General features: G+C 52.9%; 2 protein-coding genes across 2 annotated transcripts; both read left to right on the top strand.

Moving 5' to 3' along the window:
• Positions 1-3,035: 3,035 nt before the first annotated feature.
• On the top strand, positions 3,036-11,752 carry FN3KRP (fructosamine 3 kinase related protein). Its single transcript, XM_070561294.1, has 6 exons — positions 3,036-3,268; positions 6,890-7,041; positions 7,420-7,511; positions 8,523-8,605; positions 10,108-10,230; positions 10,516-11,752. The coding sequence occupies exons 1-6, from the start codon at positions 3,119-3,121 to the stop codon at positions 10,852-10,854; spliced, it is 939 nt and encodes a 312-aa protein (XP_070417395.1). The 5' UTR covers positions 3,036-3,118; the 3' UTR covers positions 10,855-11,752.
• Positions 11,753-17,500: 5,748 nt separating this feature from the next.
• Positions 17,501-26,173, top strand: FN3K (fructosamine 3 kinase). Its single transcript, XM_070561295.1, has 6 exons — positions 17,501-17,893; positions 19,856-20,007; positions 20,891-20,982; positions 21,331-21,413; positions 24,762-24,884; positions 25,774-26,173. The coding sequence occupies exons 1-6, from the start codon at positions 17,753-17,755 to the stop codon at positions 26,110-26,112; spliced, it is 930 nt and encodes a 309-aa protein (XP_070417396.1). The 5' UTR covers positions 17,501-17,752; the 3' UTR covers positions 26,113-26,173.
• The last annotated feature ends 1,252 nt before the right edge of the window (positions 26,174-27,425 follow it).

Here is a 27,425-nt window from a genome sequence, read left to right as displayed (position 1 = left end):
GGGCAGTCTGGTGTCTCTTCTTATGAGGACACAAACATTCAGTCTGTAACACTTAGTCCCTTTTGACTGTGTGATGCTCATTGTTCTCGAGAAATAATTGTCATTGTCCTGTGTTGTCTGGGAGGAAGACATGGTCCTCAGGGGAGGTTTTGTGTTTGCATCTCCCAATACTGGGGGGGTTCCATTCCCTATCTGCTTTAAAATTATCGACTTGAGTGTTTTGGATAATCAAGTGATGTGAATTTGGGCTGCAAATCCATGCAAGAGCAGACTCCAGAGTGGTTCCTATTCATATTTACTTGTAGTTCATCCTTCTTTTGAGAGTGTAACCCTGTGGGGTCCCAGATTTAGGGGAAGATGTTCTCCAAATACACACCCACTTTGGCCTAGCCCTAAGCTCTTACTTAGGTCCCACCCCCTTCCCTAAAGAAGGAACTCTGTTCCTTGGCTTCAGCAGGCGTCCGTGAGGCAAAAGCAGTTTTTGACCTCTGCTTACTACTACTCTGGGTTCTCATCACCTAGAATTTGGGCTAATGTTCCTTGCTATTTTGTCATCTCTTCAATGCTTTTAAAATGTATTTAAACTATTTCAGTCATCATTTCTAGTAGCTTTTGAAGCTGGGTACCTGAGGGTTACTGTAAATATTCAATAAGATTACCTTTTGATCTTGTTATGAAAAGAAGTTAATCTTGTCAGTTTGCTATTTTTCCTGTTTAACCTGAGGCAGTATAACTCAAGGATCACATGGATTTATGAAGTTGTTTTACAGAAAAAATAGAATGCCTTCAAGGATCACTAGATAACCAGCTCCCAGCTGCCCAGAAGTCAGATTGCCCAAGAGTCTTATCAGGAAAGAAAGAAACTGGGATTACCCCTTTGTTTCTGCGAAACTCCTTCTGCCACACCCCTTAGCTCTATAATCCTCCCTGCTCTCTTCTCTTGTTAAGGCAGATTTGAGAGCACCTAAGCTCCCGCCTTCTCATTTTGGCCAATTCGAATAAAGCCTTCTCCATCTCCAAGCACCGATGTCTCAGTGTTTGGCTTACTGCACATCGGGCACACGAATTTGAGATTAAGAGGTTCCGTTTTACCTTCAGCAGGAAGGTTGGTCCAAACAATCTGCAGATAGAACTTTCCTCATCTGCTCTTATTCCTTAAATCTTCAACCTTCAAGGCTGCAATTATCATTCATTCATTGTTTCAGCACATTCTTATTGAATGCCCACCCCAGGACTGGCATTGTGCATCCTGCTAAGCATTGGGAAACAATGGGAATCTGACAGTCAATTTTGTGTGTTGACTTGGCTGGGGCATGGTGCCCAGATATTTGGTCTGACAAGAGATTTTCACATATTGAGGTATAGGGTAGCTATTCTGGTTTAACACTCATTCATCTTGAACTAAAAAATCTGACTTATGGTCTTTGAAACATACATTGTACATCTGCTTTAACTATTAAAGTAAAGACTGCATTAAACGTTATCTCAAAGTAAAAGAATGCACTCTTTTATTTTTAATTTTTTTTCTTTTGAGGAAGATTAGCCCTGAGCTAACATCTGTGCCCATCTCCCTCTATTTTATATGTGGGATGCCTGTCACAGCCTGGCTTGATAAGCGGTATGTAGGTCTGCATCCGGGATCGAACTGGTGAACCCTGGGCTGCCAAAGCGGAGCACTCTAGCTTAACCAGTATGCTACTGGGCTGGCCCCAAATGCATTCTTTTAAGACAAGAATGCATACTTCCCTTCCTATGCACACCAGTACCAGTAATGCTCGTGTTAGTACTCCTGAAGATAAGTTCCCTTTCCCGGACGTCAGGTTCATGGTGACCTGCAGATTTGCAACTGAACAGCTGTCTGAAACTTTGATGAATATGTATCCTAGGCATGTTTAAGGTAAGTCCTCTTTTCTAAAAAGGTGTAAGACTGTACTCCTTACTGCTGTAAGACCTCGCTTCCCTGGAATGCTTTCTTCCTTTCTGGAAGAGGCCTTCCAGGGTTGTGATCCTTATTCTGGCTCAAGTAAAACTCACGTTATCTTTCTTACCTATAGAATGATGACTGGCTATTTTGCGTCTACAGGTCAAACATTACTCTGGATGTTTCCGTGAAGGTGTTTTTAGATGAGATTAACATTGGAATCGGTGGACTTTGAGTAGAGCCTCCGTGGTGTGGGTGCACCTCATCCACCCAGCTGGGAGCCCGACTAGATCAAACACTGACCTCCCCAAGGGAGAGGGACTTCTGCCCGCAGAACGCTCCCCCTGGGCCCCACCTGCCCCGCAGGTCTTGGTCTTGCAGCTGAACAACTGTGAGAGCTGGTTCCTTTAAATAAATTTCTCTCCCTACAGACATCCTGTTGGTCCAGTTTCTCTGGACAACCCGACCAAGACGGGGCAAAGCAGACTTTATTCTGCCCTCAAGTCTCTAATGTCCAGTCGTGGGGAGAATTAGCATTGGATAATCGTGTGCAAAACAAAAAGAGTAAGATAGCCCCCCAGAGGTGTTGCAGGAGACGCCCAGGTTGGGGAAAGCCCCTGTGAGGTGACCCTCTGGCTGACCTCGGACTGAAGGACATGACAGAGACCTGGCAAACGGGACAAGGGCAGAGGGGGCAGAGGGGGGCCCGCTGGAGCAGCCTCTGTGCCCAGAGAAGGGCAGGCCAGTGGGCAGGGGCAGGCTCAGCGTCAGGGCCAGGGAAGAGCCGAGTCAGGGCAAGGTCAGGCCACGGCAAGGGCCACACAAGGTCAAGGGCAGGTCAAAGGCAACGTCATGAGCACAGCCAGGACGAGCACAATCCGCGAAGGACCGCCAGGGCCTCAAGGCCCGGGGCCGCGGTGCCCCGCCCCAACCATGACGTCGTCCGGCCCCTCGCCCAATCCCCGCGCGTCCCCGAGACTCGGTCCCACCCCTCTCCCAATCCTCCAGGCTAAGCCCCGCCCGTCTCCCAGTCCCGGCGCGCCTCCGTGGCTCGGTCCCGCCCCCTCCCGCCCCTCATCCAATCCCCACGCGTCTCCGTGGCCCGGTTCCACCCCCTGCCGCCCCTCACCCAATCCCCGCGCGTTCCCGCGCCGTCGCAGCGTCTCTGTGCTGCCCGAGGCGGGCTGCGGCCTGGACATGGCTAACATGGAGGCGCTGCTGAAGCGGGAGCTGGGCTGCGGCTCCGTCAAGGCCACGGGTCACTCCGGAGGCGGGTGCATTAGCCAGGGCCAGAGTTACGACACGGACAGAGGACGAGTGTTTGTGAAAGTGAACCCCAAGGCGGAGGTCAGGGCCGCCGTGAGCGGGGGGGGGGGGGGGAGAGGGGACTCGGGGGCGGGGTCAGAGGTCCTGGGTCCGGTCCTGGTCGGGGTCCAGGTCGGGGTCTGGGGCCCGAGGTCCAGGGTCCAGGTCCTGGCCCGGGTCCGTGTCGGAGTTGGAGTCCGGGGTCTGGGTCGATGGTCCGAGGTCCGAGGTCCAGGGTCCGCGAGCCTCCCGAGTGCAGCGGGGATCGTGCACTGTGGACGGTGATGCTGTGCACGCTGTCCCCGTGATTGGTGTGGCCGCTACTTTGGGAAAATCCGTTGTTTATGGCGAGTTTTGAAGAGGGGCGTGTAGGAGAAGCCCTTGTCCTGGGATCCTTGTGAACCTGCAGACATCGCACCCTGTCTGAGTGATGGGACACACGGTAGCCCCGGCAGGTCCGCTCAGGCTGCTGTCACTGTCCCTAGACTCGGGCGTAGCAAACGTTTATTTCCCAGGTCTGGAGGCTGGAAGCCAAGATCGGGGCGCAGCGGGTTCGGGGTCTGGTGAGCCCGTCCGGGACGCAGAGGCGCTTCTCCCCGCGTCCTCGGGAATACCGTCGTGGGCTCCACCCCAGGGCCCCACCGCCTAACGCCGTCACGTCGGAGTTAGGCTTCAACATGGGAATTTTGGGGGACACGACATTCAGTCCGATGCAGCGCCCTCTGCGTCCGTTTGTACGTGGAGTCTGCTCCGGGGCCCGCGGAGGGTCGGGGGCTCACTGCCGAAGGGTGCTCGGTCTGCTTGTTGCGGGCCCTTCTTTGTCCAGTTTGGGTGGGTTCACTCCAGGACTGTCGGCTTGAAGGCCCAGGCTGGCGGCGCAGGCAGCGCGGGGCTGGGCGCTGCCTTGTTTCCACGGGGCTGAGGGTGCTCACCCCAGAACCTAGTCCTACGGGTCACACACCCTGGCCGTGCTCTTCTCCTTCCTTAGAAATCATCCTGGCAGCTATTTTAATTTTCTTTGCAGAAATGTGTCCCACCTTCCACGATGTGGGATGATCTCTTTCTGAAGCGCTGCTGTTCTCTCAAGACCAACCTTCTCCTCTTTGTTCTGCAGAGATCAGCTGCGTGTGGTCCTGTACATCCCTTTTAGAGGCATCTGCCAACTGTTCGTCCTTGAAGTTACCCTTAGGTCGATTGCCCCCAGGCAGTGCCAGTGTAGTGGTGTGTCCTTCCTGACTTCCTGCGGCAGGGCGTCTGTGGGTTTTTCCTCTTTTGCGGCGTGCATCCTTTTTATGTCTGTATTTCCACCTTCACTGGCATTTGTAATAATTCACAACTTGGTTTTGATTACAGGGGAAGCAAGTATTTTCCATGATTAAAATGGAACCACTTAGGGATGCTTTTTAAGCTTTGTTCTGCTGCTGCTATTTCTTCGGGTTCTTACTCACTTTTTATTTTGTGGTTAAAGGCCATTTTCTTTTCGCTGATCTTCCTTAGGTGAGTTCCTTCTAGCCCTTTGGTAATAGTTCCAAACATGTCGTTTCTAGCATGCTTTGGAATATGTGTGAGTTATGCAGATGTGCTGGCCGTGGCGTCTGCCTTTGCTGGCTGTTTGGAAAAGGGACTCTGTTCTACCTTCCTCCAGACTTCTAAGAGAAGACTACCTTGTTGCTCTTTCTGTCTTCCTTCTCACCCCTGCTGGAGTTGACCTGGTCTGGGTTGTTTTCCTCTTGATTATTCTTATCTGCACTTTGCACACTGTGTCATACTCCGCCCCTCAGTTCTAGATCTTTGGGAGCACGATGCTGACTTTACCTGGTGGCAGTGTTCCTAGGGTTAGTCGGACACTCAGGACCATGTAGCAGTGGGTATTTCTTCGAGAAGCCTTGGCTTCTGGCTGGGTTCACAGATCCTCCTTTGCGTCTCCCTGCATTTTTTAAAAGTTCTGTCCCTTGCTTTACTCTCACAAATGGTGCTCTCGTACGGAGTGTGGCCAGGGCCCAGTTATTTTCCCTTTATCTTCTAAAGAGAATGCTCTGAAAATTCTCCTTAAGACAGTTTTGTTCTTTGTCCTCTGTGATTTTGGCTCTCCATATAATAATAATAATTTAGATAATAATATTTATAAAAGTGTTTAGAATAGACGATGTACGTGTTAGCTGCTGACTCTGTTAATCATGACAGCAAAACTATGAAATTGGTAGTTATTAACCTCATTTTACAGATGAGGAAACTGAGGCACAGAGAGCTTAAGTAACTTGCCCGAGGTCACAGAGTTAGTAACTATAAGAATAAGTCCATGGCGGCACTGTTTGTGGTAGCGCCAAACTGGAAGCCCAGCTGTCCATCAGCAGGAGCTGGATGAGCACATTCTGGAATATTCACACGGCAGAGCTCTCTCTCTACAGCTGTGAGAATAAACAATGACTGTTAATGCACCGACGTGATGGAGAAGCCAGGCCATCTGCCCCTGTGCCTAGAATGACAAAGCAGACAGGACAGGTCTGCGCTGTGGGGGTGGGGGTGGCTGGGGAAGAGAAGAGCCTCTGGGCGGGAGTGTCCAGTCTCTGGATCGGGCAGCAGTTGCACAGTGTGCTGACTCTGTGAGAACTAGACTTGGGTGTTTCTGAGTTTGCATTTTTCTGCATGTGCTTCTGTAGCATCTTTACTTGAAGAAAAGGAAAAGGATACTTCAAAGGGGAGGAATTATCTCATCTGGGAAGTCAGGGAAGATTTCTCTGAGAACTCAAAACCAATGTTAGTTGAAATCTGAAGCGTGGCAAGGAAGGAGCTGACTTAGTAAAAGATGGGGCATAGTGTTCCAAGCAGAGGTGACATTGCTTGGGGGGCTTCCAGGCTGGAGGAGGCAGGGGTCTTTGAGGAACTGAAAGAAAGCTGTGATCCAGGAGCATGGGTCGGGGGGTGTGCATGCAAGTTAGGGGCGGAGCCCGTGGGGGGGCCCAGATGAGGGTAGGGAGGTGGGGCTGTCAGGCAGGAAGCAGGCAGGGTTGGTAGCTGGGGTGTGTTCAGGGTGGGGTCCACTTTCTCTAGGGGTCACTGCAGTGGGGACAGGGTTGGTAGCTGGGGTGTGTTCAGGGTGGGGTCTGCCTTCTCTGGTGGTCACCGCAGTGGGGGCAGGGAGGCCAGGTGGAGGATGGTTGCGGCAGTCAGGAAACAAGGACTTCTGGGCAGGATGGAAATGGGGTGAGAAGAGATGGTTTTCAGTGCTAAGAAGGAGATGCCATAGAACCCTGTCGTCCATTCAGGCGAAAAAGAGACTCCAGGTTCCTGGCACGTGTGGCTGGAGGGCCACCTGCACCCGAGGGGCCAGGTGGGCAGGGTTGTGGTTGAGGTGCTGTGTGAGGATGACCCACGTTCACAGTCCAGCTCTGTGCCAGGCGCTTAGTGGGGTGCTAGTTAGGAGCCTCTACTTTCCTCCCTGTGGAGCGACTTCGGATTCGGTGACAGCCTCGAGATGGGGTCCAGCACCAGAAAGTGCAGCCTCGAACGTACCCTCTCCGCCACCGAAAAGCCAACCAGCCGTCCGTGTCAGGACAGCTTGGTTTGAGACTGCGGCGCTTGAGAATACGCGGCCCCACAGCACATCCGCAGGCGGACTCTTGCTCTCCCTCCTCTCCCGGCTCCTCTGTCGTTTTTCTACAGGCCAAGAGGATGTTTGAAGGGGAGATGGCAAGTCTGACGGCCATCCTGAAAACAGGCACAGTGAAAGTGCCCAGACCCATCAAGGTTCTCGATGCGCCCGGAGGCGGCAGCATGCTGGTGATGGAGCACCTGGACATGTCCCATCTCAGCAGGTGTGTTGGCGTCTTCCCTCTGGTTGGCTTTGTTTTTCCTCTGAGTGGTTCCTTCATACCTGGAGCTTGTATGTGGGGGTATAATTTTGAGGCATGTGCTATGAGGAACCCATGACCCCACGCCTGAGGGGTTCTGCAGCCAAAGGCAAACAGGAAAGGACTCTCTCAAGGTGAGGTGCTGGCAAGGACCTGGCTGCAAGCTCAGAGGCGGCTGGGAAGGGCTGTCAAATGATCAGGGCCCTTCATCTCCCCCTTGCTTCACCAAAATAGAGTTTGTATCCTCAGATGTTTGACCTGCTCTGTGTGGCCTGTGGCTTTTCAGATAGGTGTCTGTCTGCATTTGCGTCACGCATTTAGTTGCTGCCTTTGGTTTCACAGTCATGCTGCAAAGCTTGGAGCCCAGCTAGCAGATCTACACCTAGATAACAAGAAGCTTGGAGAGACGCTCCGGAAGGAGGCCAGCACAGTGGGTATGGGGCTGTGTGGGCCCCAAGGGACCCTCGAATGGAGGACATTTGGCCAGTATGGGTGCGTGGGTGTGGTTGTGCCACGGCTGTGTGAGGATCAGACCTGTGTTGATGCCAGGGAGGAATGTCGACCCCACGCTGCGTGCTTGTAGAGCGCATACAGTGGGTGCAGTTAGCGTCCTGTCCTGCAGAGGCATTTGAAAGACAGGAAATATTTCCTGGACTCGAAGCCTCATCACATTTGGTTCCTTTTACCTCTCCTCTCCAGAAGAAAGCCTATCAAAGTTTCTCTGGCATTCTATACAGTGCCTTTTCCCCTAAGGAAAGTGAGACGTGAGGCTCAAACTGACAGCCTCACACTTGACCCTTTGGAGCTTAATGTGGCGTTAGCATTGAGGTGTCCTCCAGTAGTTCCTTCCTTTGACCTCTGATAAGCCCTGCGCAGCCCATAGGATGACTCTGCCAGGCAGAGTAGCTGACACACCAGAAACATGACCAAGAACCTACTGTGCCCAACAGGTCGGGCAGACTCCTGTCCTGTGAGAATCTGCTGTGCTGGACAGACAGCCTGTCCCTTCCAAGTCACATGTGGCTTAGTCCTGCAGGACTTGCTTTGACTTTGGGAGCTGCAAATGATGAGACCATTTCAAAGCGCAGCTGTGTGTCTTTCACGAATGGCAAACGCTAAGCTGGCCATGGAAGGCCTTCCTTTTCTGATGGGTCATGGGGTGGATTTTTCCTCCTTTTTTGTACACAACATTGTCGCTCCTCTGAGCATCCTCTGGTGCCTCTCCTGGGAAGTAGTGGGCATCCTGGATTGTTAAGTGTGACAGGTCAGGCTCTGTTCCTGGGTCCTGAGAGTTGGCGGAGACCATGGCCCTCATTTGTCTCTGGAGGAGAACAGGGTAAAGAAGCGTGCACTGAGGTTAGGCCTCCAAGCTGCTCTGAGCTCCAGCAGCAGGCCTGAGCGGGCAAGGGACTAGGCATCCTTCTTGTTTTCTTTTTGCTTGCAAGGGAAAGGAGGCGGGCAGGTGGAACGGCCCTTCGTGGACCAGTTCGGGTTTGATGTGGTGACGTGCTGTGGATACCTCCCCCAGGTGAGCAACATTTTGCCTCCATTTCCCAATCAGGTCAACTCTTTAGAAACAGCTCGGGAAAACACACCCTCTCCCTTTTTTGGTGAAATGTGGTAAAAGTCCTCCCTTTTTTCTTTGCTAATTTTTAAGAGGTTGTCCCACCTCACATGCTGGGTAAGCTCAGAGAAACAGAGAAGGACCAGCAAGTTAGGATGCTGGATTTCAAGGTGGATGAAAATCAGAAATTTAGAGGCTGGCCCTGTGGCCAAGTGGTTAAGTTTGTGGCCCCGCTCCAGTGGCACAGAGTTTCGCCCAGTTCAGATCCTGGGCGCAGACCTAGCATCGCTCATCAAGCCATGCTGAGGCCGCGTTCTACATAGCAGAACTAGAAAGACCTACAACTAGAATATACAACTATGTACTGGGGGGCTTTGGGGAGAGGAAGGAAGAAAAAAAATTAGAAAGTTACAACATGTCTAATTCTACATAGTCAGCTCTCAAAGGTAGCATAAGAAAAGGTTGTAACTCTAGATTTATGGTGTTAAGGTTGGTCCCCCGGGAATTTCATTCTGGGGAGTTCTGCTTGATGCCCAGCAAAGACAGAGTGGGTTGGATGGTGGCTGTGTTCTCAGGAAAGGCAGGTGGCTTCTGAGAAGGAATACTGAGGAATCTGGAAAGCTGGCAGGGATTTCCTGGGAGCAGAGGGTGTGGCAGACACAATTCAGATTTTGAAATGTTGTAGGAGGTGGTCCAGGAACCTGCTTGGTTAGCGAGTGGCTGAGGGCTGGGGCTCCCTGGTCCTGGCTGCTCCATGCTGTGCCGGGGGGGCTTCAGCTGGCCCTCTCCTTCTTCTCCTGCCTGTAACTCACTGTGTGTGTTGCATGTATACGTACATTTGTGGATGCACACATGAAGGTGTGTGAGGGTGCCTATGTGTGAGATTACGTGTGTTTGTGCATGATATTATGTCATTTGGTGTCACATACGGCCCACTGTGCTGCTCTGCTTTTGTGAATGTCTGTCTTGCTTCCTTCCTGGGTGGTCAGCACCTCTGGCCTGGACATCCTCTCTCAGAGGTGTTTTTGAATGGGGCTCTGCATGGCTTCTCATGTTATCACTCTCTGCAGAGGGCAGGGCTGGCTGCTCAGGAGAAACTGAAGAGGGGTCCTCCGTGCCCAGGTGGATGGTCAGAAATGAGCCCCAGGGGTCAGGGAAGGCCAGCAGCTCTGGCCTCTGTGCTCCCCTGTGAGTATAGATTGAAAGAAAACGTCCCAGAGCTCTTCAGAGTGGACCTTGCTGCTCCTCAGTGGCAAGGGCCCCCTTGTTTCCCACTGCTCCTGGAACAGGATCTAAGGTCCCAGCATATCCGAGAGGCCCCATGCTGCCTGGTCAGCGCCCACTCCTTCACACCCATCCCTGTAGTAGCACCTCTAATGACCAGTCCTTTCCACTTTAGGGTACCTCCTTCAGGTACCCCATTTTCCTCTGAGCTCTGTTTTCTCCCTTCTCTGTGGCCCGTGCAGGTGAATGACTGGCAGAAGGACTGGGTTGAATTCTATGCCCAGCAGCGCATTCAGCCCCAGATGGACATGGTGGAGAAGGGGTCTGGGGACAGGGAGGCCCGTGAGCTCTGGTCTGCTCTGCAGGTGAGTGGAACCCCACGCGCCCTGTGCCCACCATGCCCTGTAGGCCTGACTGAGGGGGGTGCCAAGGCAGGTGCGGCCACCTGTGGGTCTGGGTCTGGACAGGCAGCAGGTGGGGCCAGCCCGTAGGGCGGCTGTTGGTGTCTCTCCACCGTGTGTGAGCTGTGCGTGTCCGCATGCATCTGTGTGCCACGTTCTGCTCAGGCTTGTGGACCACACTTAGAAAAGCATCTGCATCCCTCCCGCATGTATTGGTCACCTCGCTGAGGCTGCATTTCCTCCCTGCAGCTGAAGATCCCTGACATGTTCCGTGATCTGGACATCGTCCCAGCCCTCCTGCACGGGGACCTCTGGGCAGGAAACGTAGCAGAGGATTCCTCTGGGCCCATCATTTTTGATCCTGCTTCTTTCTATGGCCACTCGGAGTATGAGCTGGCCATAGCGGGCATGTTTGGGGGCTTCAGTGGCTCCTTCTACTCTGCGTACCACAGCAAAATCCCCAAGGCTCCAGGGTTTGATAAGCGCCTTCGGCTGTATCAGCTCTTTCACTATTTAAACCACTGGAATCATTTCGGATCAGGGTATAGAGGGTCCTCCCTCAGCATCATGAGGAATCTCACCAAATGAGCTTGCAATTCTCTGGAGGGAGGCCTCTGTGGGGAGTGTGTGGGGCCTCAAGTTCAGGAGCACCAGATCCTAAGCAGGTGCCTGTCCCGCTCCCTCTGGTTCCTCCACAGCCCTCTCCATCAGGGGTTCTTCCTCATTTCTTCATATACTTGCAGTAGCTTCAGACCAACTCTCCAAGCCTTGTAAAGTATGTAATATCTCAGAAGAAAGGTTTTGTCATCCTAAAGTTGTACGCCTTGTTAGACTTCCTAGCTGGATAAAACCGCACTCGAAATGTGTGAACGGAAGCACCTGCGGAGCGTGGGCTGCGTCGAACCATGCCGCTGCCGAAAGGTGGGGATGGGGAGTGGCCTGTGCACTGGGCCCTTCCCACCAGCCCCACGGTCTCAGCTCCAGGAGAGGTGCTGATGTTTGGGTCTAGACATGTGACCGTCTTACTAGGAGCATCTTACAATGACCAGGTCCAAAATCAGGCACATTCCCTGTCCTTTCTGTGTTACCTCTGGACCCTGCCACGGGCTGAGCAGGTCTGGAAACTGATTCTGGGAGTGACCAAATGGCTAGCCTCTGGAGCTGTTGAATTGCTCCTGTCAGCCCCCGTCTCGTCTGCCGTCTGCCAAGGCTTGGCAAGTTGTCATTCCTTTGCATCACACGAAACCAGCGCTGAGCCAGCCATTCCCTTTCCTCCAGTCTTGCAGCGATGAGAAATGTTCATGAATGGCATTGATGCTAATAAACCCTTTTGCATAAAAATTTGAATAAACTCTGGTTACAGTGATGCACGAGACTGTATATTTCACTCATTTAAATCATAATTCAATGTTTATCTTAGCTGTTTGCCAAGAAACCTTTGTAATATATTGTGACAATAAATGAGTACAACTGTTGTTTCTTAAAAGAGCAATTTTTTTCTTGACTTTGTTCGTAAGCACAGAGCTTCAAACTAAGGGCAGTGTAGCCTGAGGACTTTCTAACATCTGCCTCGGGTGCAGTTTAACTGCTGTTCTCAGTCACCTGCGAGATTTGGGAAACAGTAAAGGGAGGTTGAAAGTAACTGTCAAATTGCATTTCGGGGAAGAAGCCAGTTGGTGGCCACCTCCTGGGTCCAACTTTGGGCTCGGGGCACATCAGTATCAGAGACGACACCAGTGGTCTCACGAGGAGTTCAAGGGGACTGATTCATTTTTTCTCTTGTCTGCTTTTTGTTTCTCTATTACACATCAGGGCACCTCAGTGGGGCTCAGAAGCAGAACTGATGCTTTCATTTTTATTTATTTATTTTTTTCATTTTCTGACATCATTTATTTATTTATTTTATTGAGGTCATATTGGTTTATAACATTGTGTAATTTCAAGTGTACCTTATTACATATCAGTTTCTGTATAGACTGCATCATACTTACCACCAATAGTCTAGTTTTTATCTGTCACCATACATATGTGCCCTTTTACCCCTTTCACCCACCGCCCACCCCCTTCCCCTCTGATAACCACTAATCTGTCCCGTTTGTCCATGTGTTTGTTTACCTTCCACATGAGTGAAATCATATGGCGGTTTGTCTTTCTCTGGTTAATTTTGCTTAACATAATATCCTTCAGGTCCTTCCATATTGTTGCAAATGGGACAATTTTGTCTTTCTTTATGGTATTCCATTGTGTGTATATTCCACATCTTCATCCATTAGAACTGGTCCCTTCAGAGTTCTGGTTCTGTGGGAAGGGAGAGAGGACTGTGACTGTTAAGAGCGTGTGGTTGTGGGAGTTTCAGACATGGTGATACCTGGACTACTGTTTGCCAAGATTTTAGCCTATTTACCCCCTGGGGAAACTGGTAACTGTCTCTGAGGGAAGGATGCCATGAGCCAGCTTCATTCCGATGTGTGGATGCTGCCCTGTTCCCCTGTGTTGGTAACAGACTGGTTTCCAGGATGGTTTTGGTTTCCGCGGTGGTGGACCTGAGGTCTTCCAAGAGATAACTGTTCTGCAGCTGACACCTTTTGGGAGGTGCTGCCCAGGGCTCCTTCTCTTCAGTGGTTAAAGTGGGAGCAGAAAGGTCAGAGGGTAGAGGCTGGATAGAACGTGTATTTGTTCAGTTCAAGAATGTTAACAGAAGGCTCTCCATCTCATGTTCCCAAATTCGCATGAACCATCAAGTAGATGAGTGCCCCGAGCAGAACCACAAGTCATTGGCAAGGGGAAGGGTGCTTTCTGGCTCCCGGTGGTGTCGCTCGCAGGTCCCCGCTGGGTTTGGTGGTTGCTGGTCACTGGAGCAGGTGACAGGATGCTGGGCTGCCCGACAAGGAGGATGGGCTGGACCCCCTCTTGAGAGAGTCCTCTTGGGTGCTGTGCCAGGTACAGGGAATGGCTGATTCTGCCCCACAACGTCCCCCTCTGGGGCCTGAACATCACTTCTATGTCAGCATAGCGGTACTGGGGATGAGAGCTGAGGCCTGAGCTTTCCCAAACTGTATCCGGGAAAACGCTTCAGTCCTCCAGTGGGAGAAGTGTTACCACATGCATCTCAGGGAGGCCGTGGGCGAGGGAGTAGCCAAGGTGGAGACGTGGGGAAAGCTTGGCAGGCACTGAGCTGATCGACAGTGGTCACAGTGCTGCAGGGCTTTCTGGCTTTCTAAGCTTTGCAGTTTATAGCAAATATGTATGTATGGTACCTAATTTTGTATTTATAATTTTATATATATATATATATTTTTTTTATGGATAAAGGGTCGCCAGCATCTTATAAGCCTCAAGCCCAAAGTTCCATGGACCCACCCAGAGTTGCTGTGGATTGTTCCATTCCATGAAAGTCCCTCTGTGCACATACCAAATGAGGATGAGCATCTGTTTTCTGGGCTTCTGGATCGGTGGAGGGTGGCGGGGGGAGTGAGGTTTTGATTTAGAGGTATAATTTCACGGGACACTTGTATGCTGGTGTCCTGACAGCAGCCTGCCTCCTGTCCTTGCTGAGTGGCCTGCTGACATCTGAAATAACGGGGAGGTTTGGCTAGACCCATAGGGACTAGCTCTGGATGCAGCACCTAGGCCCCTTGGTTGTGGAGAAGAGCGTGGAGAGGTTTGTGCTGTTTGGACCCGCCGTGAGCATCACAGGAGGCCTCGGAGGCAGGAGGTGCAGGGGGCTGGCCGCTGCCCCGAGCGCCTGTCCAGGTCCCTCAGCTCTCATCTCGGGTGGTCGTACTTATTTCTTACTGAAAATGAGATTATTGTATGAAAATACCTCATTATATCTGCTCCTGTCAGGGTATCAGCCCTTCCACAGAAGTAAATCTAGATAATTGCAGTTTAGTTCTCCACCCGAAAGCTTTTCATTTTGCATCCTGTTGATGACAGCGGAACTGAAACATGGGCTTTTCTCCCTTAAACGAGGATATGGATGGACTTTAGTGCCTTCCTAATTGGAGTCTTCACTGGAATCAGTCATTACATTGCTTCCCTCCATGCGTTTAAAAACATTTCAGGCCGTTTGCTTCGTGTTGAGGAGCCTCAGCCAGCTGTACCCGCCCAGTGTTTGCCCTTTATGGGGTCCTGGGTGCAGAGGGCTGAGTGATCCCCCCTTCGGTTGTTGGCCCATCATTGTTATTATTAACACTTCACGTGAGACTTCTCCCTTTGTCTTGGTTACTCATCTCCCTTTGTTCCCTTTTCCCCCCGCTCACTTTTCCCTCCTTCAAATCTGACCTGCTGCTTTGGAAATACCAGGAATCATATAGCCAGTGGGGTCTAAGCAGAATGAGGGTGAGGCCAGGAAGGCTGTCTTGGGGTGAAGTGTGTATCTTCAGGGCTTGGATTTTGAGATCTCTTTTAGGCTCATTCTAGGTTTGTGGCTCAAAACATGGGCTGAGAGAACTGAGGGAACTCTTGTGGGAACTCTTGTGGAACAGGGTCTGAGCCTGGATGGATGCCCCTAAACACAAAAGCCGAGGCTCTGTGACGGTTGTGTTTTGGCGCACCAAGCCCCTCACAGGTGGGTCCTGGTGGCCGTGGAGGCCTCCCATTTACTCTGCTGTCTTGAGGCTGATGTCTGCAGGGCAGCGTTGGAGGGACACTTATAAACCGTTGAGGCAGATGGGACTCTCTTATGAAATGGTGTTTGGCATACTTTGGGATTCAAAGGGAATCTAAGTGGGGCCGGCCCTGTGGCTGAGTGTTTAAGTTCATGTGCTCCTCTTCGGCGGCTCGGGGTTCAGAGGTTCAGATCCTCCGTGGTGTGGACCTAGCACCACTTGTCAAGCCACGCTGTGGCAGCATCCCACATAAAATAGAGGAAGATTGGCATGGATGTTAGCTCAGGGCCAGTCTTCCTCACAAAACAAACAAACAAACAGAAAATACCAAAGAGAATCTGGGTAATTACAGCCAAAATAAGGGAGGAAAATGCAAGTGTGGAAAAGAAGCTCACTTCTCTACAGAGAGCAGTGTACCTGACCCCGAGACGAAGTTACCTCTGTTCCAAACAGACATGAAACTAACAGACGTTTTCACACTGCATCACATTAGACGTGCGTTATCTCCATGGCGGATCCTAGTGGAGGTCTTAGGAACTACAGACCATCTTAAAAACCTCAGGACAGTCCACTCCGGTGTGATGGAAACCATTCTGCACTTGGCATCAGGAAGACCAGCGCAGGGGGGGCTTGGGTACGTTACCTGAGCTTCAGATCCAGACACCCACGGGGTGTCAGAGACGAGCTTCCTGGGGGCACTGCCTGCCCGTAAGTGCTGCTCAGCGTGTCTGGTGCATGTCTCCCCACTTGGGAGGGTTGCTGCTTCTATCCTCCCCATGTTCTCCCACTGAAATTTGCTTCCAAAAGCTTCTTGCATGAGAACTTGCCTCCCTGCCTGGGTTTCCTTGTGGCAGAAGTATGTGGACACACTGAAATATGTTCAGAAACAGGGATTGGCGTGCTGGGGGACTGTGGTGGGCGTAGCAAAGCAGCTGGCTCACAGCCATCTCTGAATTCTGAAGTGGCAGAATTCCCGTCCCTTTCCGAGAACAACCATCTGCCCAGGGGGCGTGGTCCCAGTGCAGTTCCGTGTGGAGGCTGGAATGACGGACTAGCGGTGACACCTGGACAGTGTCCATTGGCTCCAGGTTTCAGCCAGGGCCTCAGGACCCCATCCCCTACCCTGCTGCCTGATTTCAGACTGGGCTGTGGTGATGGCCTTGGGGTTCGTGCCCTCAGCTGCCTTCCTGGGCCCCTTTTCTGAGCAGTGTTACAAGCGCCCCCCCCAAGACTCCCCCAACACGGAGCAATGGGCTGTTGCTTGCCTGCGGGCTTTTTCGTTCTCAGTGCCACTGACTCTGTGTTCACAGTAAGGGGATCTGAGTAAGCAGGAGAGTCCTTCCTCTGCACAGTGACCCCATTGGTACCTCGGCCTGTCCCACTACCCAGATCCACACCTCCCAGACACATTTCCCTTTAACGATGCTGAGTCCTGAGAGCTCCTGTCACAGCTCCCTGAGTTTGGGTTCCAGCTGTGCCTGAGAGGCACCTTCTGCATCTTTGCAGCCATAATTGTGGTTCTGGGAGAACCGGGAGAATGAGGAGACTGGCCGTGGTGAGGAAGGGGACTCACAGCTCACAGGGCAGCTTGGAAGTGCCTGAGTCACATCTCCCACTTGAGCTCCCAACCACAAACCAGAACTCTAAGGCAGGTTTGGGAGGAGGGTGGCGCCAGTATGCAGAGTCAAAATGCTCTTCTTGGCATGTCTTCATGCTGAGGATTCTGCGCTCGGACCCAGGGCTGCTCAGACGGATGCTGGGAGGCCTGGGGAGTGACTCCAAATACCTAGGTTCGGGACCAGTAAGATGGTGTGCCACTGCCTGGCTGCCACCCGTCACATTCAGACCCTGCTTGGGCAAACCATGCCCAAGGCCCGGAAGGGGGCTCAGTTAAGACCAGTGTCTCCCCCAGGGTGCTGGGAGAAGCTGGAGGGCCAGGCTCATGAGTCCTTTCCCAAGATCCAGTAGCAGGGTGGGCTTCACTAGACTGAGAGAAGAAAGCTAGGAGGAGGAACACATGGAAGGGCACATGCCCCTGACAGATGGCCGTACAATCTCTCCTGTCCCACTTGCTCTTGTGCAATGACCTTGTACATGCCAGTGCATAGATGTGTGCACACGGGCATGTGTGTGTTTTTGAAGCTCCCTTCCCAAGGCAGCCAGTCTCTGTAATCGGGAGTCCCACCTGGGGCAGGGGCAGCTGCCCGATATCAGAAACCCCAGAGCAGCCTCTATCTCTGATGGGCACCAGGCACCCTGAGGAGCAAACCCAGCGCCAGCAACGGGTGTCACTGGGCAGTACCTGGAGACTTGCTGGGCATGATGAGACCCCCAGCCTTGTCTGGACAGTGTGAGACCCAGGCAGGCCTGTGACCTGCTGCCCAGGGACAGCCTCGTCTCCTCTGGACAGTGTCCTGTGTCCAGCCGGGTGGGAGGGGTCTGGGCCAGGGCCCCGCCAGGATTCATGGAACCTCTGTGCAGGGATGTCAGGCCCAGCCCGGCTCTGGGAGTGCCTGTAGCAGGTGGACCCCACCTCAGGCTGTCAGGGCACACTGTGTGGGTACCTGGGCAGGGCACCACCCGCTTCAGTCCTCCTATCAGAGACCTCGTCCCTCCCTCTCTAAGAGCTGGGTCGGTCCCCCATGGGGAGCGCGCCTGCCCCACTCCGGGAGAGAACAGGCTGAGGGTGGACCCTGCCCGGGAGGCGGGGCCGGGTGCTCCGAGCCCGCAGGCCCCTCCCCCGCGGACAGCGGCCTTGGCAGCCGGAGCTCGATCCCCGGCTGGGCCGTCTGCGCCATCCCCGGGTCCCTCCCTCGTCCCCGTGTTTCCCTCCCCTTGGTCCCAGTATCCCCCGTGTCCCCACGTCCCCCGCCCCTATGGAGCAGCTGCTGCGCACCGAGCTGCGCACCGCGACCCTGCGCGCCTTCGGGAGCCCGGGCGCCGGCTTCATTAGCGAGGGGCGCGCCTACGACACGGACGCGGGCCCCGTGTTCGTCAAGGTCAACCGCAGGACGCAGGTGCACCCCCCAACCCTCCCCACTCCCCCGCCCCCGACCGCGGCCTGAGCCGGCCCCCCCGGGCTGAGAGGGGGAGGGGGTTGGGGTGGAGGTGGGTGGGAAGAGATGAGGGGAGTGGGTAGGGGTAGGGGCGCGGGGAAGGGGGAGGGGCTCGGGACAAGGGGCAAGGTAGCCTCTTCCTGGGCTGGGCCTGCACTCGCAGCCCGGGGGCAGCCTGCCCGTGGCCTTGTGGAGCTGGCAGCTCCAGGGAGAGCAGGGCCCAAGCATTTTCTGTGGGATCCCGGGGTTTTGTCTGCTGCAGGATTCATTTATTTCCTTTTGCATGGATGCACAGGAGTTTTTGGTTGGTTGTTTTAATTTCTCTACCCTCAAGCATGGGGGCGACGAGGTTTGGAGTCTGGCTACTTCTGCCCCTCCTCGAGACCCAGCGCTGGCCTCGGGTTCTTCGCACCCGTGGGCTCTCCTCAGCAGGTGGGAAGAGTCAGGAGGGAGGCCAGGACCCCAAGAAGGACCCCAAGGGCCAGGGGAACACTCCCTCTATTCACAGACTGTGCTTTTGTTTGGTTTCCATGGCTTGCGTGAAATATTACTGTTAACTAAATATGGAAACTATAACACCTTACAAATGAGGAAAGCACCCAGGTGCCAAGGGCTGTGCTGCCTGGGCCGTGCTCTGGGGGCTGTGCCCCTTTGAGGTGTGGCAGTGGTGGGGGTGTGACCCCTCCCAGTCCCCCTGCAGCCCTGCCCACCTCTGGGATGGATGAGCGGTTGGGGTTGGACCAGCATCCCTGAGCTGTTGGCACAGGGAACGGTTGAGGAATCTGACTTCAGAACTAAAACCCTTCAAAATGGTAAGCCCCCCCTCCGGGAAGCAGTTTTGGGTTCAGGGTTTACGCTGTCCTGGAACCTTCACAGCTGGTCCCGGGAAGCTCCTCTAGGCCCGACCCTTGAAACTGTCAGTGCCGGCACACCATAGCGCGCAGTCAGTGCAGGAGAGCAGGGACAGGTGAGGCCTTCGGGGCGCCGACAGCCCCTGCTCCACGATTCCAGGTGTGGTTGGCAGTTAGCCTGGTTTTCCTGTCAGGTGCTTTGCATTAAAGGATGGCATTCTTTTCCTGTGTGGAAATAGATGCTTTGGTCTTGTTCACGATGGTTAACTTTTTTAAACATGCAAGTCTGTAGTTAGAGATCTTAGAAACCATTTTATTAAGTGCAGTTTTAACTGAGCTATAGTCTACCTAAGGTGAGAGTTCACCTAATTTAAAGTTGGGATATTTGTGGGAAGTGTTTTAGAAATAGGAAGGCCCCTGGGTCCCAGTGGAGGCTGTTCTGCTGCTTGGGGGAGCGGCCCATCGTCTTCTCTGCTGGGTGCACAGCTCCTTCCCAGCCCCCAGGCCCTGCTCGGTGCTGTCCCTGGGGACCGGCCCTGGACCCAAGGCCAGGCCCAGCCCATCTCCCAGCCCCCGCCTTCCCCTGCCCCAAACATGTGCCCCAGTTGCTTCAGCATGCCACCCCTCCTTGCTGTAATTGCTTGAGGCAGTGAGGGGTTGAGTAAGCCAGAAGGGGACCCAGGCCCAGCCCCAGCCCCTCCACTAACCCGTACTCTGGGGCACCCCACCTGCACCCCCTGGCACCCCACAGTACTCCCAGCACTCCTGGAACCTCCCTCTGTAGCCTGTGCTTCCTCACCTCTCACAGCAAGCACTCGCTGCAGGGATGTCAGCATCCTGCTCACTGCAAGCCCCAGGTGCAGCCTCATCCTTGCATCCCCTTCCCATCCCAAGGGGGCCACGTTGCACCCACTGCCTGAGCGGCCAGTGCCTGGCTCCCAGCCAGTTTTCAGAAACTGAAGGTCCTGGTGCTTGTGATTCCCCGCGGTGGCTTCTGTTCAGGGCTGCGAGCCACAGCCTGGCTGCAGAGGCTGCTGTTGGAGTCCGAGCTCATGCAGTATTGTGGACGCAGGCCCGGCAGATGTTTGAGGGGGAGATGGCCAGCCTGGAGGCCCTCCGGAGCACTGGCCTGGTGCGGGCACCTCGGCCCATCAAGGTGATTGACCTGCCAGGAGGTGGGGCCGCCTTTGTGATGGAGCATCTGAAGATGAGGAGTTTGAGCAGGTGAGCGTGAGCATGTGTCTGTGTGTGAGAGAGAGAGAGAGAGTCAGACAGATGGAGAGAGAGGGAGAGAGAGACAGAGACAGAGATGGAGAGAGATAGAGAGGCAGAGAGAGAGAGAGAGAATCAGACAGAGAGACAGAGAAAGAGGGAGAGACAGAGAGAGTCAGACAGACAGAGACAGGAGAAGGAGCAGCCTCTTGCTGAGCTGCTCGCATAACTGGGCCCAGTTACCAGAGGCAGGGCCAGGAATTGCACCGCCATTCTCAGTGGTAAGGAGGAGTTCTTGCTTGCTGGTGTAGGGCTGGTGTTAGGTTAGTCTGACTCCAGTGAAGCTGCATAGAAGAAGCGTGTTTGAACCATCCCTTGCCTTGTGCTGGAGAGTGCACCCATGCCAGCTCAGTTTGGGCAGAGCGAGGTCTGATCTAGTAATTATCTGAAGTCCTTAACATTTTTTCTAATTATTAAGGTTATGTATATTCATTGTAAAAGAAAAAAGTGGAAAACACAAACTCATGTGAGAAGACATAACCACCCGTAATTCCATCAGCAGGGACGAGCCACTGCTGACCTGTTGCTGCTGGATTGTCATCCCAGTCTTTTCTTATATGTGACTTACATTTGTTTCTACCAAAGTTGGGGGCTGGTTTTCCACTTTCAGGCATTTGTCCCTTAATCCCCACGCCCCTTAAGGCTTCTGCTGAAGCCCACCTACCCTCTCCTGCTGACTTTGTTTTTGGAAAGGGTCATTGCCTGCAGCTCGTTTCCCGCTTGTTAAAGAATGCGGAGTAGTTTTTAAGGTATTTAAGACATTTCTCAACATGGAATGTGCTAGCTGGTGGTTGTTCTTTCTCATTTTAATTGGCTGCATTTCTTCCTCCCTCAGTCAGGCATCAAGACTTGGAGACCAGATGGCGGATTTGCACCTTTACAACCAGAGTCTGAGGCAGAAGTGGAAGGAGGAGGCGAGCACAGTGGGTATGTTCAGGTTGCTTTCCTGCCCCTGACGTGGCTGCACCTACCCTGGATGGATGCCGGTGTGACCATCTCCCATTACACTGCAGTATGACAACGAGATTGTTAAATGAGAACCTTGATGGAGCTGACGAGCTGGTAGAGTTGGCTCATGACCCCTTCTACACCCAGCCCTGCCGTCCAGTGTGCTTGTGGTGGGAGTGGCCTGGTTGATCCGTGTGCTGACCGATGGCTACCATGTGCAGCACGTCCTCAGACCACCCACGTTCTAGCAGTCCAGCCAGGCCTGTCCTGCTGCTCTGCTGAGGTCTGGCACGTGAGAGAAAGACAAGCAGCTCTTTCTACCGACAGGCCGGAGGGCTGAGGGTGCTGAGCCCCAGTATGTGGCCAAGTTCGGCTTCCACACGGTGACGTACTGCGGCTTCATCCCGCAGGTGAGTGCCTGGGTGAGGATGCCCCTGCTAAGTGGTCATCCCACCCCTATATATGGCAGAGTGTCAGTCCCCTGGGCACCAGGAAGATTGACCACCTGATTTCTGAAAGCAAAGTGTGAGCTGGGATGGGGAGAGCAGATGACCTGAGCCTGGAGTGGGTGGGAGCCGTGGGGAAGAGTATTCCAAGCAGAGGGAACAGCAGGTGCAAAGGAGCATGCGTGATGAGTGTGGGGGACTGAAGCAGGTGGGGTGGGCAGCACGCGATGTCAGGAACTAAGTCCTGGTCACTCAGCCTGGGGCCTTTGAAAAATTATTAGCACTATTGAGATGTAATTCACATGACATAAACTCTGCTATTTTAAAGTGTACAACTCATTGGTGTTTAGTATATTTACAATGTTGTGCAACCATCACCACTATCTAATTCCAGAACATCTTCATCACCCCAGAATGACCACGACCCATTAGTAGTCACTCCCCACTCCTCTTGCCTCAGCCACTGGTAACCACCAATCTTTCAGTCTGCGGATTTGCCTGTTCTGGACATTTCATGTAAATGGAATCAGACAATACATGGCCTTTTGTGTCTCTCCCTCGTGTGGGTGGAGGGCGACTCTCCCAGTTTGAGGGCACTTGGGGCAAGATCCTGAGGAAGCCTGAGGCAGATTTAGGGATCCCATTCAATGGGCAGGCCTCACATCTGGGGTCCCTGGAACTGCACATGGTGCTTTACCAGGCTTGTGAGGACTCCCTAAACCTCGGCTAAAGCTGGCTGCCCGAGGGTCACACACCTGTCTGGAGCTAGTCGTAGTGGTCCCAGGCAGGCACAGCTGAGCATGCCTTGTCCTGCTTCAGATGTTGAATTTAAGAGCTGGGAGGTCTCCAAAGACTTGGCTGACCTCACACAGTGGCTTTTCAAGACCCGAGGAATGAAGTGCACAGAGCCCCAATGTGTGCAGCAGATGAGAATGGGGCTGGTCCATTAGGGACACGGGTGGCCCTGAGTGCCCCTTCAGACTCTAGGATCAAGTAGCCAACTTAGATCAGCTGCACCCCGGCTAGGAAGGGGCGAGCGACCTGGGAGGACACCTGCTCTGCCTCCTCGAGCTGTGAGAAGATGGCCTTGGATGTAGCGCCTTGAACCAGCCCCAAGTTCCTGGAGGCTCCCTGCCCTGTGGGAGGGGTGAGTGGGTGCTTGGGGAGCTGCGGCCATGGTGGGGCAACCCTGAGTAGTGGCTGTGTGCTTCTCAGACACCTAGTGCGCTAAGCCCTGTTGGGACCACTGGCTCCATTGAACTACTGCCCCGCCCTAGACTCCCTTCTAAGTGCTTTATCTTACTCAACTCACCCAGTTGCCATAGCAACCCTATGATGTCGTTGACCCATTTTATAGATGAGGAAACTGATACACAGAGAAGCCAAATGATGCTTCTGAGGTTATGCAGCTAGTAAGTGGAGGAGCCAGGATTTGACCCAGTCTGGCTTCAGAGCGTGGGCCCTAAGTGCCACACTAGCCTGCCCCTGTGTCATGGTGAAGGCTGGGTCCTTCCACCAGCTGTGTCCCCAGGTAGCCCTGCCTTTGGCAGCTCAGGGGAAGGTCAGATCTTTCCATGGGTGAGGGGATCACGGTCCCTCTCTGCAGTTGGAGGGATTGGGCTAGCCAGCACTGGTCTCCAGCTCTCAACACTCAATCTATGTCTTTTATGACCTGGTCATCCAAGATTAAGACAGAGCCTTGGATTCTGGAGGCCAGGGCAGGCAGATGGGGAATGAGGGGCTGCCACCCCGTGCACATCAGGCTGTTTGGGGAGGGGGCCTCCCCACCTGCTTTCGAGGTGCACCTAGCACCAAGGGGATGAACCCAGGGGCAAAGCGACCATAGCATCCAGCACAGGGAGTGTCTCCATGCTGAGGATGCTGGCCAGAGAGATCAGGTCCGATCTCTGGAAAGTTCCTCCGCTAAGGAACTTCACAAAGTGACCCTCTGTATAAAGTAAGCTTTGCATCCTTTTTTAAAAAACAACTCTATTAAGGTATAATTGACATAAAATAAACTGTACCTATTTAAAGTGTACAATTTGGTAAGTTCTGGCATATGTACATGCCCGTGAACCACTCACCCAGTCAGGTCAGTATGTAGATCCATCGCCTCCAAAAATGTCCTTGCGCCCTTTTGTCACATCTCCCTCCTGCCGCTTGGCAACCACTGATCTCCTTTCTGTCACTATGGATAAATTTGCATTCTGTGGAATTTAAGATAAATGGAATCATATGGTATCTCCTCTTTTTTTGGTGTGGCTTCTTTCACTCAGCACAATCATTTCGATATTCATCCATGTTGTTGCATGTGTCAAAAGTCCGTTCCATGTACGATAAACCACAGTCTGTTTATCCATTCACCTGTTGATGGACATCTCAGTTGTCTCCAGGTTTTGCTTTCACAAGTAAAGCTGCTGTGAACCTTCACGTACAAGAGTTTGTGTGGACAAATGCTTCCATTTGTCTGGGGCAAATACCTGGGAGGGAAATGGCTAGGTCACATGCTAGGTTCATATTTATAACTTTTTAAGAAACTACCAAAATATTTTCCAAAGTGGTCGCACCATTTTACATTCACACCGGCCACGGATGAGAGTTCCAGTTCCTCACAACACTTGCTATTTTCCATTTTTAAGAATTATAGCCATCCTAGTGAGTGTGAAGTGGTATCTCACTGAGGTTCCATTTTCCCTGATGACTCAATGATGTGGAGCATCTATTTATGTGCTTATTTGCCATATATTGGGGGCATGAACATTAGGATTATTATGTCCTCATCAGTTGACCTCTTTTCCACTGTGAAATGACTTTCTTTATACTGATATTCTTTGCTTTGAAATCTACTTTGTCTGATATTAATATAGCCACTCTAGCTTTCTCTTGGCTAGTATTAGCATGGCGTATCTTTTCTATCCTTTTAACTGCTTTCTGTTTTTATATATAAAGTGCATTTCTCGTACACAGCTTATAATCAGGTCTTGCTTTCTCTTTCCAACCTGTTGATCTGTGTCATTTAATTGGGGTGTTTAGACCATGCACATTTAATGGCTTATTGATACAGCTAGGTTTGAATCTGTCATCTTGCTATTTGTTTTTGATGTCTTATCCATTCTTTGTTCCTTCTTTCCTCTTTACCTGCTCTCTTTTGGAATAATTAAGTGTTTTGATGATCTGGTCTTCTCCCCTTTGTTGGCTAACTGCAGTATTTGCTGTTTTCTTAGTGGTTGCTCTAGGGTTAGGCAGGTTCCACGTCTAGCGCTGTCCTGTGGTCCCAGCTACAGCACCAGCCTCCTTTCCCTTCTTGCCCAGGTGAATGAGTGGCAGGATGACTGGCCGACCTTCTTCACCCAGCACCGGCTCCAGGCACAGCTGGACCTCATTGAGAAAGACTATGCTGACCGAGAGGCACGAGAACTCTGGTCACAGCTACAGGTGGGCACAGCAGTTATCCTCTGGGAGAGGGGCTGTCCTCTTATGAGCCCACCACATTCATGTGGGGCCCTCTGGTAGAAGTGAGCCAGATTAGGGACCACTGAGCCCTGAAGCAGAACTAGTTAAGTCGTGGATGCATAAGGGCCTGACTGTTGGCCTGAGCCTGGGAAGAGGGTGGGACCTGAGGACATACCTGGCCCCTGAGTGCACCTCTCACCCACTAGCTCACCAGGCACTTAACCTCAGACTTTGCTCATGTGGAATGTAAGTGCCTTGTAAATGGTGGCATTTACTATTACTTTCTTATCCATGCTTGCTCCATTCTTCCTTCTCTGTCAAAGCACAAACGTCTCACCTCTTAGAGCAGTTATGGGCGGCAGATGCCCTAGAGTGACTAGTTTCAAAACATAACTCTCAAAATGTTAAAAACAACTCACATCAATCCAGGTGAGGATGCATCAAAGAAAGTTTATTTAACTCATTAACTTCATTAATGAAGTAACCAGTAGGATGCAAAGAGGTGCAGATATATGTGCTGTGAAATAAAGAATAGTAGAGAAAGTTTGCTAAGTTACGTACACAAGAACTCCACTCAGGTTGTATGGTTCCTATTCTACAGGACAATAAGACTGTAACCTCTGAGGTTCTCTTCTCTACTGTATGGAAATCATTAGTACTGTAGAGTTCCTGAACCTAAATTAGTTGTAAATAGTAAGACAAACTTACATTCCCCTGCAGTCAGAGGATCCTTATCTTTGTGCTTGGTAGGCGGTGCCATGGTTGGACCCGGAACACACACGAGGTCATCTTTGCCTTATTTCCAAGTATTGGATGAGGAGATTGTGGCTCAGGCTCATGATAACTCCGTGTACAATAATTATTTTCTTAGGTGAAGATCCCGGATCTGTTTTGCGGCCTCGAGATTGTCCCGGCCCTTCTTCACGGGGATCTCTGGTCGGGAAATGTGGCTGAGGATGACACGGGGCCCATTGTTTATGACCCTGCTTCCTTCTATGGCCATTCCGAGTTTGAACTGGCAATTGCCTTGATGTTCGGGGGTTTTCCCAGATCCTTCTTCACTGCCTACCACCGGAAGATCCCCAAGGCTCCGGGGTTCGACAGGCGGCTGCTGCTCTATCAGCTCTTTAACTACCTGAACCACTGGAACCACTTCGGGCGGGAGTATAGGAGCCCGTCCCTGGGCACCATGAGGAAGCTTCTCAAGTAACCGGGGCGGCAACACCAGAGGCGGCTTCAGGGACGAATAAAGCCACTGGGGGTTTCAGGGATGGGACTGCTGTGTGTCTTAGTTTCACCTGCGTCTCTATCCTCCATGCGGTTGGGCTAATTTACAGGGGGTCCAGAGCACCGAAGAGTCTTCCACAGGCTCACTACGCATCATAATCTGGGGGGAATTTGGTTATTTTCATGGTAGTTTTATAGAAATTCATACAGATCTGGGGTTTGCTTAGGCAGAAGTTAGTGTCGTGTCCCCTGTGGACTCGGGGCTCCTGTTTTTGGCTCAGGCAGAGTTAGGGACCATGAGATGGGCCCCACCTCTTGAGTAGCACCTCTGGGGCGGAGTAGAGCTCCGAGTTCACCCCTACTGCCGTGGGACAGATGGAAGGAAGGCCCCGGATGTTGTGGGGATCCGGCCTTCTGGCCGCAGCCGCTGCGCAGCCCCTCTCCTGTTCTCCACTTTTCGGCTGTTGTTTCCCGCTGTCTAAAAAAGGAGTGAAGGCAGAGAGAGTGCCTTGGGCAGTGGGGTGTGCCTGGAGCGTCCAGGGTGGCTGCTTTGTTCCAGATGTCGGGGACGTCGCTGTGGAAGAGGTCACCCGAGGGCAAGCGGCGCCTGGGCGGGGTCTGCGGCCATCCACGTGCGCATCTCTGAAGACAGGAGACCACGCCGTTATCACTCCTTGCAAAACCACCAGTTATTTCCTGGCGGTATGCGAGCTCAAATTTCTCTTTTCTGCAAAGTGTGGTTGTCTAGTGGACCTCGCGCTCAAGAGACCGTTCCCGCTACAGACAGGTGAGCCCGTTGACCTTCTAGAAAGAAGTCCACCCCAAACTCATCCTTCCAAATGTCTGACGGCTTCCAAACACAGCCAGCCATCGTCGCAGAGCCCACAGTTTGTCGGACGCGATGATGCGACGGGTGTAGCTCGCGCGAGCAGGGGAACCGGCCAGGGCTGCGGGGCCCATGGTCCAGGGGCCGCGCTTGGGACGGGCCTGGGGTCTCCTCCTCCAACCCCTTCCGTGACTCCGCTCCCGACCGGTTCCCACCCGCCCACGGCTCAGACACAGGTGACAAGTCCACCGGCGGGCTCCGTCCACGCCCCCAGGTCCACCCGCGGCTCCACCCGCGGCTCCGTCCGCGCCCCTCCTCGACTCCTCCCCCGCCTCCGTCCGCGCCCCTCCTCGACTCCTCCCCCGGCTCCGGCCGCGCCCCTCCTCGACTCCACCCGCGGCTCCGCCCGCGCCCCTCCTCGACTCCTCCCCCGGCTCCGTCCGCGCCCCTCCTCGACTCCACCCCCGACT

Source organism: Equus przewalskii, chromosome 10 (genome assembly GCF_037783145.1).
Source record: "Equus przewalskii isolate Varuska chromosome 10, EquPr2, whole genome shotgun sequence".
NCBI lineage: Eukaryota > Metazoa > Chordata > Mammalia > Perissodactyla > Equidae > Equus > Equus przewalskii.
This window is presented reverse-complemented; position numbering and strand designations above follow the sequence as displayed.

Excerpts from the sequence above, each read along its gene's own strand:
- FN3KRP (XM_070561294.1), top strand. The coding sequence starts at position 3,119 with ATGGCTAACATGGAGGCGCTGCTGAAGCGGGAGCTGGGCTGCGGCTCC. Across the intron at positions 3,269-6,889 it reads AAGTGAACCCCAAGGCGGAG|GCCAAGAGGATGTTTGAAGG; the intron begins GTCAGGGCCGCC and ends GTTTTTCTACAG. Across the intron at positions 10,231-10,515 it reads AGCTCTGGTCTGCTCTGCAG|CTGAAGATCCCTGACATGTT; the intron begins GTGAGTGGAACC and ends TCCTCCCTGCAG.
- FN3K (XM_070561295.1), top strand. The coding sequence starts at position 17,753 with ATGGAGCAGCTGCTGCGCACCGAGCTGCGCACCGCGACCCTGCGCGCC. Across the intron at positions 20,983-21,330 it reads GGAGGAGGCGAGCACAGTGG|GCCGGAGGGCTGAGGGTGCT; the intron begins GTATGTTCAGGT and ends TTCTACCGACAG. Across the intron at positions 21,414-24,761 it reads ACTGCGGCTTCATCCCGCAG|GTGAATGAGTGGCAGGATGA; the intron begins GTGAGTGCCTGG and ends CTTCTTGCCCAG.